At 41.7% G+C, this 17,268-nt stretch overlaps 2 protein-coding genes across 2 annotated transcripts; one reads left to right on the top strand and one right to left on the bottom strand.

Moving 5' to 3' along the window:
* Positions 1 to 625: 625 nt before the first annotated feature.
* Positions 626 to 3,628, top strand: LOC109464332. Its single transcript, XM_019761279.1, has 4 exons — positions 626 to 767; positions 1,101 to 2,125; positions 2,715 to 3,275; positions 3,563 to 3,628. Exons 1-4 carry the CDS (start codon positions 626 to 628, stop codon positions 3,626 to 3,628), a joined length of 1,794 nt encoding a protein of 597 aa, XP_019616838.1.
* A 1,737-nt stretch (positions 3,629 to 5,365) lies between these two features.
* Positions 5,366 to 9,718, bottom strand: LOC109464372. The gene is made up of 5 exons (XM_019761319.1): positions 9,563 to 9,718; positions 9,218 to 9,387; positions 8,651 to 8,755; positions 6,947 to 7,114; positions 5,366 to 6,221 (listed from the first exon to the last, which is right to left on the bottom strand). Exons 1-5 carry the CDS (start codon positions 9,606 to 9,608, stop codon positions 6,045 to 6,047), a joined length of 666 nt encoding a protein of 221 aa, XP_019616878.1. The 5' UTR covers positions 9,609 to 9,718; the 3' UTR covers positions 5,366 to 6,044.
* Between the last annotated feature and the right edge of the window lie 7,550 nt (positions 9,719 to 17,268).

Below are 17,268 nucleotides of genomic sequence, written 5' to 3'. Positions count from 1 at the left end.
CACCCCTGTAGGTTGGAAATGGAAGTGTCTTCCACGGGGAGGTCACATTCAAGACGCTGTGTGTGGGTAAAGGAGACAAAAGACAGTAACTTGAGAAGACAGGATCATTCTATTGTACTTTATTGACACAAAAAAAGTACAGCGTTGACCAAAGTACAGCGACTTTCGTAAGGGCTGAAACTGCGCGCAGACATACAGGCAAATACATGGGTACAACGCACAGGGTTCGATGAGTCAGCTGATACTACTTGTCTAAAAACATTCTTTGATATATTTACCTATTTGTACACAGTAATAGTGGACTGTGATCCGAAGGTTTATCTGGTAAGGTAAATTTTCACAAAATCTGTTTTCCTTCAGCCAATCAACCTGTAATTTCTTCCAATTTCTTATGTTGGAAATTAAGGTAGGTGGCGCTTTTAGAGGCGGCCACGGTTTTTACACTTGTCCCGATCATGTGAAGTTTTTGCCCTATAAGTGTGTAGTAAGTCGTCATTGCTGGATTTATGCGAGTCTTACATGTCGCTGAGCTTCCTGAAAACCTCCTTGTCCGTACATCTTGGCGAATTGCGGCTTTCTTACAAGAACCTTTTGCCTACAACCTACTGTGTCTGAGTGTGCGGCCATGGCGTCGGTACTGAGTTACACCCAGGGATTTATACGCGCCTGTCGCGCTGCTGTCAACGCTCTCCAACCACAGGAAAAGTCCTTGTTAAAGAAGCTTGGATTGCTCAAGAGATCCGGCAGACCAAGAGGCTGTAAAGCAGGTAAAAATGTTATTCGCCACATTGAAACTGTAGTGAACAATAGGCCAGCGTCTTCATCGCAAGCTACTCCTGTGATATGCAAATCCACATGTGTTATGGAAAACAGTGTTGCGTACCGGAACATTACCGAAAGGCCGAGAACACTCCGTCTGATCCAATTGCAGCACAATCAGGGTACTCGCTCAGTCAACAGCAATGTTTGTGTCCCTCAAATGATGCTATGCAACCCACGATCTCTAATCAATAAACTCGATGAGTTTCATACCACGTTACTTCACCACTCTGTTGATATCGGCGTCGTTTCCGAAACCTGGTTCTCTAACTCCCTTCCAGCATCTGCTATTGAATTGGATGGCTATAACCTGTACTCCAAACACAGACCAGACAGAAGAGGGGGTGGAGTGGCAGTCTATGTCAAGGATCGGATACCATCACGACAGTTGACTGAATATGAAGTACCTGAACACCTTGAAGCAGTCTGGGTTTGGACTAGACCTCATAGACTTCCCAGATCATTGACAGCGATAGTCATATGCGGCATATACTCTCCTCCCAACTCGCCTTACCGTGATCAGTTGATCAACCACCTCGTAACAGTGTGCGACGACCTGAGATCTAAACACCCCGAGATAGGCCTGGCCCTACTCGGCGACTTCAACAGAGTGGACATCTCAGATCTCTGTAGGGGCGGACTACTGTCACAGGTTGTCAAAAACAACACTAGGGGAAACGCGATACTGGATCAGATCATAACAAACATGAAGGACAAGTATCAGCGCCCTACCATTCTTCCCCCTGTGGGAGTCAGTGATCATTCGACAGTCCTCTGGTCCCCTGCAATGAAATCCCCAGCCACCAAACCCGTGAAGAAGAATTTCCGGCGTACTGGTGAAACAGAAATGCATGAATTCGGAAGATGGATCACTTCTCACAACTGGCTCGAAGTGTATGAAGCTGTGGGCGTGATTGCCAAGGCGGATGCTTTCCACGAGACACTTCAAACTGCTATTGACACCTTTTTCCCAGCCAGGACCGTTAAAATCCACAACACCGATAAACCGTGGATTACTCCTCACATTAAGCAGCTGATCGCCTTGAGGCAAAGGGCATTCCACAATCAAACCCCACTGGCTTTTAGATTCTACAGGAACTTGACACAAAGAGCGTTGGCTAAAGCTAAAAAGACATACCATGCAGATAGAGTTAGCAAGCTGCAATCCGCAAATCCAAAACGCTGGCACCAGGAAGTCATGAAGATGGCTAACATGAAGAAACCCAACAGTACGATTACAATTCCTGGCATTCCAGCTGATGATGACCTCGCCACCGCAAATATCATCAACTCAAGCTTCGCCGAGGTGTCTAATGCCCTACCCGAGCTGAACACCTCCTTGTTACCTTCTTCTTCTTCTTCTTCTTCCGGTAATGTCCAACTGCCGATACCGGCAATAATTGACATGTCTCGGGTCGAAGGTCACCAGCGTGACTGAGTCTAGGCCGGACTGGACACCCTCGAGACAAAGGTGGCCAAAGACGGGGATTGGACAGTGTCTGTGGGCAGGGCGTTCCAATCGCGGATAGTGCGAGGAAGAAAGAAATAGTGTTTGTAGTTCGTGCGGCAAGTTATGTCCTGGAGCTGTTGACTGTGGCCTCTCCGGCTTCTCCTGCTGCCAGACACGGGCTTCAAGGCGTCGCATCTCACACATGCAAGGTCATGCTGGATCTTGTACATCATGGCGAGTCTGGTGGTACGGCGGCGGCCATGGAGAGAAGCCCACTGTAACTCATCCAACATGTCAGAGACACTAGAGGTGTTTCGGTGTCTGTTCAGAACGAAGCGTGCTGCCCTTCGTTGGATTTTCTCGATCTTATTTGTGTCAGCGTCGGTGTAGGGGTCCCATACACAACAGGCATACTCCACGATCCTTCCTCCCCTCCCCTGAACAGCTGCCAACGTTACTTGACTTGGATGTCTACCAGCGTCTTCGAGCAGTAAAGCCAAACAAAGCCTCAGGCCCTGATAACATCCCACCGAAACTGATTAAAGAGTTTGCCTGTGAGCTGACTTCTCCCCTCTGCCACATCCTCAATGCGTCATTTGCAACTGGCGTGGTCCCTCACCAGTGGAAGCAAGCCGTGGTTGTGCCTGTTCCAAAATCCCAACCTGCTACACTGGACAAGTTGAGGCCCATATCATTGACCCCCCAGTTTGCTAAGATTGCGGAATTCTTTGCCTCTAAGTGGATTACAGACGACATTAAGCTAGACCAACGGCAGTTCGGCAGCTTAAAGGGCCGCTCCACGGTTCACGCCCTCTTAAGCCTGGTGGACAGACTATCCCTTGGAGCCGACACACCATCAACCATCAGCACCATTGTAGCCACTGATTTTACTAAGGCTTTTGACAGAGTGGACCATAATACAGTGATCACTAAGCTGCTCAACAAGGGTCTGAGGCCCGAGCTCGTTCCGTGGGTGTGCGACTTCATTTCTGCGAGAAAACAGAGAGTACGGTATAGAGGAGCCCTTTCCGACTGGGTAACCCTCTCTTGCGGAGTTGCCCAAGGCACTTTACTGGGACCTATACTCTTCCTCGTTTTGATCGACGATGCCGCTAGTGATGCCGTCAGTTATGCCCTGAAATACGTAGACGACATGAACTTTCTTGAAACAAGATCCATCCATCTGCCGTCCTGTCTCCAAAACGACCTTGACCAACTACATTCCTGGACAATGGACAAAAACATGCTCTTGAACAGTAGCAAGTGCATAGCAATGCACATTACATTCTGCAGAAACCCACCACTGTTACCCCCCACTGCGGATTGACTCCACAGTTCTGTCTGTTGTCCCCTGCCTGAAGATACTCGGCCTTCGCGTTCAGAGTGATCTACGTTGGAACGAACAGGTCAATCATATGTCTGCAAACGCTGCCAGGAAACTGTTTATTCTCAAGCGTCTCAGGAAGTTTAATCTCTCACAAACTGAACTCCTAATCATCTACACTGCATACATCCGTCCACTTATGGAGTACGCTGCTCCCGTCTGGTCCCCGGGACTATCTAAACAGCAAGTTGATCAGCTGGAGCGGATACAGCGAAGAGCCTGTCGGATCATCATGGGTCCTGCCTATACCGGATATGCAAGCTCACTCGAACATTTGAAACTCACAACGCTTGCCGAAAGGCGTGAGACTCTGTGCCTGAACTTTGCCAGATCACTTATCAAGTCTGAGTTCGAGCATTTGTTGCCGAGTCGCAGATCTAGTATCACAGGCAGAAGTACCAGAAATGCTCAAAAACTTGATATTCCAAAGGCTAAAACACAGAGATACAGAAACTCACCAATACCCTACCTGACTCGATTGTTGAACCAGCATGACTTTTAATCTGTAGCTTATTTTTAATGTATTATCAATGAGCGAATATTCTCTTACGTATACTGTCTATTGTGCTATTGCACTACCTTTTAACCCTATATCGCCAACCATTATATTGTACTTTTATGTAATATTGATCTTAATTCAGTGTACTCCACTGCGACATCAATAAAGCCAATCTGAATCTGAATCTGAATAATCAGACAATAGAATCCGGGACCGGGATCGACACAATGATGGTGACCTGTCATGTCCTGACAGTGGTGTACATGTACACTTATCCAGCTTGAACCGGCTTGATATCGCCGTAACTCCTGCTACCACGCATGGCCCAATGTCTACATATGACGATCGCGTTATTTTTTAATGCGTGTGGTGGAAAACGTTATCTTTCCGTAGGCCACAGCAAGGAATTTTTATGGATGACATCAGCGCGCGCATTCATTTTCGCCTGATTTAGGAAAAAAAAATCTTGTTGCCTTCTGGCAGTGGTCAACATACCAAAAATTGGCAAAGATGTCTGTTGTCATGCCGGAAAGTGGATAGCAGATAAATATGAAAAGAGGAGACAAGCAAAGGCTCTGGTTTAATGTTTTGTTTCTTACTTTGATGCAGTGATATGTGATGCTGGCTGTGTATATGTGATTTTCCCACTGAATCAAAACCATTTGTACAATGATTGAGTCAAAATTTTAACATGTAGAAACCTTGCTTTGTCGGCCCGCCCTGTTTTTTTTTACCGCTTGCATTAGATTTGGGGTCTCCGGAGGATGTCATCCAGAAAATTTAATTGCTGTGGCCTTATAGTGTTAAAATAGTTAGAAATCTTGATTGCCAGTTTGCCATCGCTTTCGACCGCTATCAGAATGAAAGCTAATAAATAGATACAGGTGTATATTTTTCCATGTCTTTATTTTTCATAAATCCACAACAGTTCTTGTAGATGTTAGCCAACAGTGGATATGCTACACATCTTTATAAATAAATAAATAAATACATACATACATAAATAAATAAATCATTTCATAAATATCTACTTTAACATGGTACTACAGTACCAATAATAAATAAGTAGCCCGCACCTTGTCAATAAATAACTAACAATAATATAAACAATTGCAAATTTTACATTTACGTTTTGCAACGTGGTACCTTGCATGAATAAACCACACAGCCACATTTCATTTGCAATACCGACATAGGGAGGTAGTCGTCGCTTCTAACGTTTAAATAATAATAAATAAATAACACCCCTTTTTTACAATAAATAACATGGTAAAATTTTAGCAGCCTTTTCATAAACATCAATTTTCATACAGACTAACATATCGTTAATAAATATTACACATGTAAATCTATGAGGTGTATGAACTGTAACACTATAACAATAAATAAATAATAGATAAAAAGAGCAGCATATGACTAAAATTTCCTACATTTTCCATTAATCTAAGTCTATCCACTAGGTTTCTAAACAGCAACAATAACTTAAATTCTACGTTGTTCTATGCTTTTATATAACTTATACACTTTTTTCACCTTGCATCAAGGATACTATTGTGTGTAAACTATTCACAATCAACTAAACAAAATATTCAAGTCAATTTCAAGTCATAATTGTCAAAGCTACTAAATGCAGCACCTAAGTTGGAACACCTAAATCTTTGAGTCGTGACAGTACATATCTATCTATCAGAATTCAGTCAGTAGTTACAGGTTTTGGCACAGTTTAAATATAATATATGGTTATAATAAGAAGAGCTCGCAATAAGAGCCAACATACTCTGAACCCTTTAAAACAGGATTCATGTCAATGAGAGAGATATGTTCTAATGCTTGTGAAGCATACGTCATGTAGTCACGTGACATCACGTGGATTCTCGCGAGATTTGGAGGACTTAGCTGCGGTACTTGGACAGCAGGACGGTGAAGTCCCTGTGGACTCTGTAGACCAGGTTCTTGAAGTCTCTCAGTACCACACAGTCCCGGATGGACCGGGCGTACTCGCTGGGAGGGTCTCGTAGTGTGGTGATCTCTGGAACGTCGGCGGGAGACCTAAATCCCAATACATTGTTCTGAAAAAAAAAAAAAAGATTATAAGATTGAGAAAAGAGTCCATTTCAAGCCAACATAAAGGTTTTCCAAAAGGATACCTTAGGCACAATAATCTTTATAAAATGAAAAGTTAAACATATTCACAATACAGATGGATAGATAAATGTAATATAGAATACATTCATTTAGATGTATCTGAAACATTTTGAAATAGTCTATACAAAAGTCTCTTTATCTAGAATAGATTTCAAATGCTTAAAATGTGATTTGTCCACATTTCGAAGAATTTTTGCATACACACATATTTGCATAATTTCTATGATGGTTTAAAGCATGCTCTTAAAGGCATCCAATGCGATTTTAGAGCAGCAAAACTGGAAATATTCTGAATAACGCAATTTTGTGACATTGACACATACTGCTTCACATCAGCACATTTGAGTCAGCATTTCATACTTTGGGCATTTAAAACTGCAGAAACAAGCCACAAGATGAGTCCTTTATTTTTTTGGTGGTACCAAAAAATCAGCCAAGGGCCCTCCTAGTAACCATTTTCCGTCAGAATTTTTTCTCCACGAGTGTCAATATACACTGGGACTGTGATTTTGACTCACAATGTAGATAAATGACTAGAATATTGACTTTGAAAAATTGGGTTTCCTAGCCCTAAAAACTGCACTGGATGCCTTTAAATGCCGTAAAGTGAAACGTTTTGGAACCCAAAAATATGGTTAAAGTGTCTTACCGTGATAGCTATACTTGTCATGAGCCCGTTCAGCTGGTCTATCGCATCTCCCACCGCCTCAGCCGTGTCTGTGTGGCCGTCCTTATCAAGCTCGTCCAACCTCACCTCCTCAAGGTACAGTCCGAACACCTGCAGGTCACGACGAAGTCGCTGGAGGCGCTCTTCATCCTGGATGGGAGGAAAAGAAAATTCAGTCATTGATTTCTTGACATCGTCGGTGTAAACGTTGCCATGGCTACAGATAGGGATCGTCATTAATTTTTTCCCACCCAACAAGGGAAATAAGAGGGGAATTCCCGAATTACGTCATTTTAATACAAGGAAGCAAATGCAGGATATTGTATTTCCGTTCCAAGTTGTACCAGGTACTGCCCTATCCGGTTTGAACAGATGGCAAACTAGTCGGAAATTGACACCTAAAAGTTACTTCAGGGCAGTTAACTTTCATTTTAAAACTCAATTTTCTTTTGCTGTTAGTATTTCTTTTTTGAATGTATTATGTTGAATCAACTCATACTAGTCATAGTATCCCGTATTACAAATCTGTTTCTGCAAAAATGCAATGTCATTTATGGAAGACGGTTGCTTGTGTTGTATGGTATGATAGTTTAGATATTTGTCGGTGGTACCAAAAATGAAGGGACTACCCGCGTAGCGTGTCACTGCTTTTTGCAGACGCTTCAAGTATTAAATGGTGGCAAAAATGTGTTAAAGTGGCAATAAACGTCAATATCAATCCGAAATATTTCTGTTTGTTTTAATTTTTTTTTTGTCCAGAAATCGCTTTTAAATACACAACCAGCAAACACAACATGCGCTACCACTGAGCATATGTGAGGCGTAATCAGACCTTTTTAGACTTCGTAATTCGTAGGCAGCCTCCCCAAAAATCAACCTAATTCGTAGTCATTAAGCGCAAATCGTAAAGTCGTAATCAGCTCTGAGACTTTAACGTAATTCGTAATCGGTGGCGAAAATTTTGCGTAATTCGTAATCACTAACCACCCCCCACCCCCCATGCAGGCCCTCATATGTTAATGTACAATTGTCGTGCCATAAAGTTCTTCTATGTTACTACTATTCAGTATCTACAACTGTTAGCTACACGCTTCAGACATCTGGATCACGTTAAGTCCTCGCCCTAAACGTTTGAACCCTGGTGACCTTGGATGGCCTTGGTACGTGGTTTGTGACGAATGTTTACCTCATCTGGGGGAGGGGGAGGGGGAGGCCCAAAGACATTGTGTAATGTCCTTGGGAGACCACGTTATTCTAGTCTCTACCAGACTGACTACGCTGGATATATATAGGAGGATTTGGCTGCCTTGTAGGTTTGACTGGCCGGAGGGAAAGAAACTACTAGTACCTCCCCGCGGCCGGACTTCGAAGTTGGCCAATTTTATTCCCTTCTTTGCCGAATTGTACGATCCGTATTCCCGTAGAAAGGCCTGGTGGAGGCTAATGCTATTCGGCTATGTGCCCGGTGTTCCAAGAAGTCACAAATAATAGAGTACGCTACTATTTGCAGTAAGGCGGGCGTTGCCTAGACGACAGACTATACACAGCATGACCATATATGGAAGAAAAGCACTTTCCACTGACGTCACATGGGGTCAACGTCCGAACGTACTATCGAATTGCTCAATTGCACAGCAACCCGGAAGTGAGTGTGTGTTTCCAAGCTAGTTAAAAACGCGTACATACCCCCAGTTGTCTCCACTCCATTGTAGTCATTCTGGTGTTGATGAGTTCTTCCCATATGATTTGTTCCGCACAGTAGCCAGAGTCACCGCTGAATTCTTCCTGGATCTGTAAAAAAGGTATAGACCACACTTTTAGTCCATGTTTCACGTATGTGCCCTGTGCTGTATGCATGTACGTAGGTCACAGACTTCTACCCTTGCCCAGTTCCACGACGTCATCACTGACCAATCAGAAGCCACCAAACGACTTTCGTGTGTCGTTTCAATCACGTGACCAAGGTTCGTCAAAATTCAAAATTTCATTTACTGACTTCTTGTACGACTTCCGAAACTCGTTTAAGGGACTTTTCACTCGTGTTACTATCTATTAAGCATCGTTACTCATTTGTTTGATGCGCTTCATGTGACCAAAACGTTACAGGCAAAAGTATCGCTACCATACAAATTTTGAGTTTAAAAGAGAGATGAAAGTGTTTAACACATTCATCTCTCTTTTAAACTCAAAATTAAAATAATAGAAAAAGGACTCAATTTGATATCACAAGTGGAATAGAATGATAACACTTACGAATGCGTCGTAGGCGGTCTCAGCTTTCCCGTGTAGTCTCAGGGTTAGAGCTCGGGCGTTCGTCAGCGCTTCAACCGCGGCCTGCGAGTCCGAAACGGTCGGGACGGGCCCGGCACTGGTCCCGTGTAGCAGCAGGAGAAACACCGCCACTGTCTTCATCACATATAATTCTGTAAAAACACAATATTAAATCATTAGTTCAGCGTCACACATCAAAAATGTAAATTACGTGTATATCCTTAGCAACAGTTTGAAAACAAATCTGTGCTATCAGCTCGTCGAGGAATTAGATATAAAAATTTCATGACATAACTTTCCAATATAGTTGAAAACAAATTGACTTACTTGTTGAGAGAGTAGAAAGAAAGTTGTAGAACGCTGCACCCATCATTAAAGTTGTTAGAAGTTGTTCTGAGATAGAATTCTGGAGTTCGGACGATGTTGTAGAGTTGTACCGATGTCTTCTTTCTTTCTTGATGATAGTTTGGTTTGTTGGACCTTGATCATTTTGCGCGGCCTTTTTATGCAGATCGGTCGAGTTAAATTTAGTAACACTTCCGAATTATCCAAGCGCAACTACGTACGTCAAATGACCGGACGGGGTTTTCCGGTATTTCCTTGATGAAATCTTCCACCACGACACGTAACTTATTATCATTTGGGGGTGGTGGTACTAGTGACATGTGGTGTTAATCACTATTTAAAGTCATCACTACGAGCTCAGTGCTTGTCACGGAAGCCAGTATCCCCTGGATACTTTTTTCAGTCCTCTGGAATTTGAAAAGGAATGTGAAAGTGTGATGTTGTCACCTTTACTATTTTGAGAGAGCTTTGTTTGAACAAGGCTAGGTGTGACTAGTATATACGGACCACTACGCCCACCATTGCACTGTAACGTGGGCGCCTATTTAAAACACTTGATGTCGGTATCCGGCATGTGACTGCTCTTATTGTTTTGGGTTTTAAAATAGACACAGGTGATCTAAAAAAAGGTGTCGAACATTAGGAGAAACAAATAATAACAGAGTCGTGTTTCCAAGTAACGTTGCGGACTGTGTATTTTGTATATTCTCGCGGTGTATCAGGTGTTGGGAAAATGACGCAGGTTCGAAAGTCATGAAAAAATTATGTCGTGCTTTTTTGTTTGAGGTATTTTACGAGTACTGAAGTAGATAAATATATTTTGAAAGGTTTAAAAGAAGGAAGGAAACAGATTTAAGATAGTTGTAGACTTTTTGTAGTGAAACTATTCTTAAATTTGCTTATTTCTAAAGGATTTCTTGCTTCTGTGATGCTCTATTTCTTCTGCTAACGTAAAGAATCACGTACATTTTAAACTCCAGTTTTTTATTCATCCAACATTTCATGACTAGACATGGTGACAGCACACTCAAGTTATATCAATATCTTATTTCGCTACCAAAACATAGGACGAAAACAGGACAAGACAATACTCATTTCCAACTGAATTAAGTGAGGAAAGTTGACAATGTGTAAAGTGCCTTTCGCAAGGACACAAGATCGGCGACATGTCAGGACTCGAACCCGTGACCTCTTGGTTCCGAGCCAAGCGCTGGCAGCCGCTACGCCACACGACCCCACTCTAGTTTACGATACGAGAACCCCCTGAGGCCAAGCCACGCCCCTTTACTACACTGCGCCGGCGGACATTGGAACTGCGCCAGACGAGAGGGGCTTCCCTCACCATTACGTCATCCCCTTAGCCCTTTTAACACCGGAAGTACATTGAGCATTTCGACCGGAAGTGATCTGTGCCTCTAGCCGCAAGCCTCCGGGCCACTTTGCAGTCGTTACTGTATGTGATTCATTCAACCAATTACCCGGATAGGTCCTAGGAAGTTATCTAAGATAACAAGCTTAGATAAAATGGATCACGGTTGAATTTTTCACTCATGTACACTAGAAAACTTACCATTCTGCTTGTATAAAGCTTTAAGTGTGTAACGATAGAAACCTTTCGTAAACTATTGCCGCTATTCATTTTGATGGCAACTTTCCCCCAAACTACTGTAGTAGCCGGCATTGTAAGGCCGCACAACACAGTATTTATAGGCGAACCCCGTAGAAGTCCGGGCACAATACTAGAGAAGAGTGCAGAGATTGTTTTGTGCATGGCATCGAGATAGAACCTGTGGTAAATGTTAGAGGAATACGTCAGTTTTGAGACTGTAAAAGTTGAATTATGGTGCGTGTTCAGTCGGCGTAGATTTGCGCTTGGATACTTGTCCCGCCTAGTACTGTGCCTCGGCTGCAGTTCCGTGACCTCCGCAGTGGCGCTAATAAAGGAGGGCATGAGAAAAGAACTAGCCGGCAAATCTAAGCTCATTCTCACATATTTTGTACACTATACCCTGAAATTAAACATATAAAAAATCTGAACCTTGATTGTGCACCCTACTATGATTTTCAGTGATTCGAAGTGAGTCACTTTGGGGTCCTTAACTATAGAAATCCCCATAGGGCTAATACTGTGTTGTGCCATACTAGCAACGGATGTGGCTAAGAAAATGGGATTTGAAAGGGTTTACTTCCGGATGACACTTAACTGGATATTCACGATACAAAAAGACTAATACATGAATGTTTCCTGACAGTATTTCACGGTGTTTAAACACACGATATGAGAGTTTGTCTTTTACGTAAAAGGAAGGTCCACTCATGTCTTTTCTCACTTGTCTCTTACTTTGTCCAGGGTCTAGGAATGACTTGGCACATTCCAAAGGCATATTCCACAGGAGTTGAATTCTGCGTAGTCATTTCTTTGACGTAGGAAACCCGGAAAGATTCTTTGTACAAAAAAAAAAAAAAAAACATCCGCATTTTAAACATCTTAGCCTAATTACAAATACATGTAGCAACCAGAGTGCATTGACCTCAGTTCATTGACCTCAGATTAATTTGTTGTTTTCACCTCATACATTAATTTTTAAGTATAAAACACGCAACAACGTTTGTAAAAAGGATTTATTTCATGAAATAAACAGAAATAGTAGACTAAAGATTATACCGCTTGTGCTAGCTTAATCATGTATACATGTATACAAGTTTTTCCTTGGAACATACAAAAAAGGGAATACTATGAGAAAAAAAAAAGTTACGGTTCTCAGAAGCCAATGTGCAGATGTTGAGACATTAGACAGGTTAGCCTAAGAGGCTCGGTGGGCGTCACTCCACCGTATAGGTGGGGAAGTCGTGTAAATTTAGAATACAACACGGGGTATTCCGTATCGCCCGAGGTCCCAGCCCGACCGCGCGCCGGATCGCCCGACGGCCGAAGGCCAGAGGGTGATCCGATCCGCGGGAGGGCTGGGACCGAGGGTGATGCGGAATACACCGTGTAGTATTTTATTTATGTCATGCCCACCCAAGAAAACACGCCTTTTAATGCGAAATAGGCGAACATTTGGTGTCCCTAAACCCAAACAATGCAACAACATCAATTGCAACGTCCGAATTTTGTGTTCTAATTTTCGAAAGCGGTGCAAGCGGTTAGGGCGAAACGCGTTCGAATCGTTCTATGGAACATTTGGAACCCCGGGCCGTACGCGTTAAGAACCCCCGGGCCGTACCGCAAGTTATCACACGGGCCGGAACACCCGTATCGAAAATAATCGCGGCCCAGGTAGGACATAAAGTGCATTTCCCAAGGGCACAACGTCGGGCCACGGTGACCTCTCGGTTCCGAGCCCAACGCTCTAACTGTTGCGCCATCGACGCCACATAATACTAGTACATGTACTGTACAGTATGTGGAAAGGTGTGATCAGCCAAACATCACGACTTCCGCCTGGAATTTGTTCCCCCATCATTGAACTTGTAAATTGTTACTACATGGACGTAATTTTTTTATGAAAACGCTCTTATACTTACAAGAATGTTCCATTGGTAAGTTAAATTGGAATTTTCTGATAAGGATTATTAAAAGAGACGGACCGATTTATGAGGGGGCCCAAATATCATCCCTTAGAAAACTTGTAAATTCTACATGGACGTTATTTTCGGTGAAAACAATCTTTTACTTACAACAATGGTCCGTGGGTGTGTTTAGATTGGAACATACAAGCCTGACTAATAAGGATTATGAGAAGATACGGACCGATTTATGAGGGGGGGAGGGGGGCTAAATATCATCCCTGTACGTGGAAATTTGTTCCCCCATTATTGAACTTGTTAATTTGTTACTACATGGAGGGTTTTTTTTAGTTAAAACGGCTCATGGGTGAGTTTAGATTTTAACATCCTATTTAGCACCCTTTTTCAAAGTTTAATCATGTGCAATTTCCGTAGAAGCCATGCATATTTCAGCCTGTCTAATCAGCTTCAAATTCGGAGGGAAAGAACCAACCTTCCACGGACTGACTCGCCTGACAAATGCTACGATTCATATTCCAGTAGGAAAGACGTAGTAAAGGCTACCGTCCATAGTGGTCAGGTAAAGAATTCAAACGGCCCGTCCCTTCTTATAATCCTTTTCATACTTGTATATTCAAATCAAGGACGATCGTATAATGTTCTTGGTTTCCGAATGTTTCCACTGCCTAAAAAACGTCAATGTAACGTTACAGGTAGTAACATGTAGAATATATATATTCAAAACGATAGTTGACCAGTTTGTCGATAGAACTTAGTAGAACTAAGGGGGAGTGATGGTCTTACGTCATATCCGTGATCTTTACTAGGCATGATGGGAAGTGTGAAATTGGTGAATGGCTGGGGGAACCGATTTCCACGTGGGAACCTGAATTTTAGAACACCTATTTCCTACCACGCATGACCCAATGTCTACCTACGACGATCGCGTCATTTTGTGTGTGGCAGAAAACGTTTTCTTATGATGTTAAACTAGCGAGAAATCTGGATGGAAATGCCAGTTTGCTATCGCTACAATCTAGTTTATACAGTCATGTATAGAACTCAAGTACGTTATCATGTAATAAGCCATGTTCCATACATAAACATGTACTATATTACCTTTTTGAAATAGTATAATGTTATTTTCGATACATAGAACTTGTAGGTATCACTGTAGACGTAAGAGTAGCTAGCTAGATATGTAGTACTGAAGAGTTTGCCATGCATTGTAGCCGTTACAATTGTTGTGCAATAAAGATTGACTTGACTATCAGAATAGAATAGAATAAATAGATGCAATAGTAGATTTTTCCATGTCTTAATGTCTTTATTTGTCATCTCTAAAATCCACAATAGTTTTTGGATATGAGTTGATACGCTATACAGATTTATTAATAAATAAATAAATAACAGTACCATGAATAAACAAATATTCTACATCATGTCAATAGATAACTAACAATAATATATACAAACATTTACGTATTGTAACGGGGCACTTACATAAATAAACCATACACGACCACATTTCATGTGCAATAGTGACATAGGGAGGTAGGTATTAGATAACACAATAAATAAATGAATAAATAAATAAATAAATAAATAATAACATTCTTACAATAAATATTATGGTAACATTTTAGCAGTATTTTCAAAACATCAATTTTCATAACAAAAAGAGTAACAGTACATATCGTCAACATCGTTAATAAACAGTATGTCATGTATTATGTAAAACTATGAGGTGTATAAAACGTAACACTATAATTAAATAGACAGATAAAAATAGCAGCGTTTGAAAATAATTTTCAACATTGTTCATTAAGCTATAAGTCTATCTAGCAAGAAGAATTTTTAATTCCACATTGTTCTATGTGTCTATATCATATCCTACACTTTTCTTCATCTTACCAGCTGTCAAGGATGCTATTGTCTTTAAAAAGATCCTACATGTAGCACCTCTTGATGCTAAATAGAAACATCTAAGTACATTTATGTAAAATGTTTTGGCACAGTACTGATAGCTCGCAATAAGAGCCAACATACTCTGAACCCTTTAAAATAGGATTCATGTCAATTCACCAATTTCACACTTCCCATAATGCCTAGTAAAGATCATGGATATGGATGGGATATGACGTAAGAAGGGGATATACGTGCGAGTAGGAGATTCTTCGGTAGAAGGTGGAACGATAGAAGGTCCGTAATTTTCTCTAATTCCAACAAAAATGCAATTATGGCTTTATACTAGATAAATAATTCAAAACGATAGTTGACCAGTTTGTCGATAGAACTTGTTGGAACCATTACATCGAGGAAGGGGGAGGGGTGGTCTTACGTCATATCCGTGATCTTTACTAGGCATTATGGGAAGTGTGAAATCGGTGCATGAGAGTGATATGTTCTAATGCTTGTGAAGCATACGTCATGTAGTCACGTGACATCACGTGGATTCTCGCGAGATTTGGAGGATTTATCTGCGGTACTTGGATAGCAGTATGTTAAAGTCGCTGTCGACACCGGGCAGCAGGTTCTTGAAGTCCCTCAGTACCACACAGTCACGCAGAGACCGGTGGTACCCGGAGGGAGGGTCCTGCAGGGTGATCTTCGAAACGTCGTCAGGAGACCCAAATCCCAATACATCGTTCTGAAAAAATAATGATAATACTAAGGTTAAGAAAAGTACATTCAGAGTACATTATTCGAAGCCACCAAGAGGGTCAAAATAGTTTTTCGATTTTTCATAAAATGAAAATGAAAATTTGAACATATTTGAATTTTAGACATTTTCTGATACATTTTGAAAGGAGCTGTACGAAGATCTCTTTATCTAGAATAGATTTAAAATTGTTATGTGATTTAATTACTTTTCAAAATATTTACAAATAATTGCAAACATTTCTATGGTTTAGCATTTCTTTAACAGCGTAAAGTGAAGCGTTTTCGGGGTCAGCGCAACAAAACAAATTTGCACTAAAACGGTTGTAGAAATGGGATTAAAGTGTCTCACCGTGACGTCTATAGCTGTCAGAAGCCCGTCCAGTTGCTTTATTGCCCTGTTCACAGCCCTGTGTGTGCGGCCGTTCTCGTCAGGCTCGTCCGACTTCACCTTCTTGAGGTACATTCCGAACACCTGCAGGTTATGGTAAAGTCGCTGGAGGCGCTCTTCAACCTGGATGGATAAAAAATAGAATTCATTGGTTTCTTTACATCGTGGGTATAAACGTTAATGTTAAATGCTCCAGATAGGATTGGGATGACGTCAAATAATGATAAGAGGGGAAAATTCCTGAATTACGTCAGTTTAATTCAAGGAAGCAAACGCAGGATATTGTATTTCCGTTCTAAGTTGTACCAGGTACTACACTATCCGGTTTGGACAGATGGCAAACCTACTAGAACAGGCAGAAATGGTTTGAAAAGACGCCCGAAGTTATTTCAGGGCAACGTAACTGGATTTTCAAAGTCAATTCTCTGTTTGTTTGTTTTTTCTAATGTAGTATGTTGGATCAACTCTATCTTGTATCCTATAAAAATCTGTGATGCAAAAATGCGATGTCACTGATGGAAACCAGTTGCTTGTTTCGTATTGGTAGTGCGAAAAGTAAAGGGGCTTCTGACGTAGCATGTCAAAGCTTTTTTGCATACGCTTCAAGTATTATTAAAACTGGCCATGGTGGCAAAAAGGTGGCAGCAAATGTCAGACAGACTTCCTTATCTATCCAGAATATATACATTTTTTTTTGGTCCTGCAATCGCATTGGATGCCAGCACTGCGTCACCACTGAGTAGTATACAGTATCTAACACTGTTAGCTACGTGTTTCAGACATCCGGATTACATAACGTCCTCATTCTTAACGTTTGAATCCTGGTGACCTTGAATGACCTTGATACGCGTGTTGTGACTGAAGCTTACCTCATTTGGGGGAGGGGGGCTCTCACGGGATACTACGTACTACAGTTAAAGACCCTGCCACACATTCAGAAGCTTTCCCATGGTTAGCTGAAGTTAGGCTAAGTACCGTTCTACTCGAATCGAATTGAATATGAATTAAATTTGAGTCAAATTTAAGTGCCAACCATGCCCCTACCAACTCCCAAACACAGCCAACCACAAGGTAACCATTTGAACCTCCCGTCCACATCCTAAAGTTTTAACATTTTGAAGCATTA

The sequence above is a fragment of the Branchiostoma belcheri genome, unplaced genomic scaffold (genome assembly GCF_001625305.1).
Source record: "Branchiostoma belcheri isolate BF01 breed outbred unplaced genomic scaffold, Haploidv18h27 scaffold137, whole genome shotgun sequence".
In the NCBI taxonomy this organism is placed as follows: domain Eukaryota; kingdom Metazoa; phylum Chordata; class Leptocardii; order Amphioxiformes; family Branchiostomatidae; genus Branchiostoma; species Branchiostoma belcheri.
Note: the sequence above shows the minus strand (reverse complement) of the source record. Positions and strands in the feature narration are given on the sequence as shown.

Bases quoted from the DNA above. Each gene is read 5' to 3' on its own strand.
- LOC109464332 (XM_019761279.1), top strand. From the start codon at position 626: ATGGCGTCGGTACTGAGTTACACCCAGGGATTTATACGCGCCTGTCGC. The intron at 768-1,100 runs GTAAAAATGTTA...ACTCCCTTCCAG, and splicing joins ACCAAGAGGCTGTAAAGCAG to CATCTGCTATTGAATTGGAT. The intron at 2,126-2,714 runs GTGTCTAATGCC...TCCCCTGAACAG, and splicing joins TCAACTCAAGCTTCGCCGAG to CTGCCAACGTTACTTGACTT.
- LOC109464372 (XM_019761319.1), bottom strand. From the start codon at position 9,608: ATGATGGGTGCAGCGTTCTACAACTTTCTTTCTACTCTCTCAACAA. The intron at 9,388-9,562 runs GTAAGTCAATTT...GTGTTTTTACAG, and splicing joins TCTTTCTACTCTCTCAACAA to AATTATATGTGATGAAGACA. The intron at 6,222-6,946 runs GTAAGACACTTT...TTTTTTTTTCAG, and splicing joins TGACAAGTATAGCTATCACG to AACAATGTATTGGGATTTAG.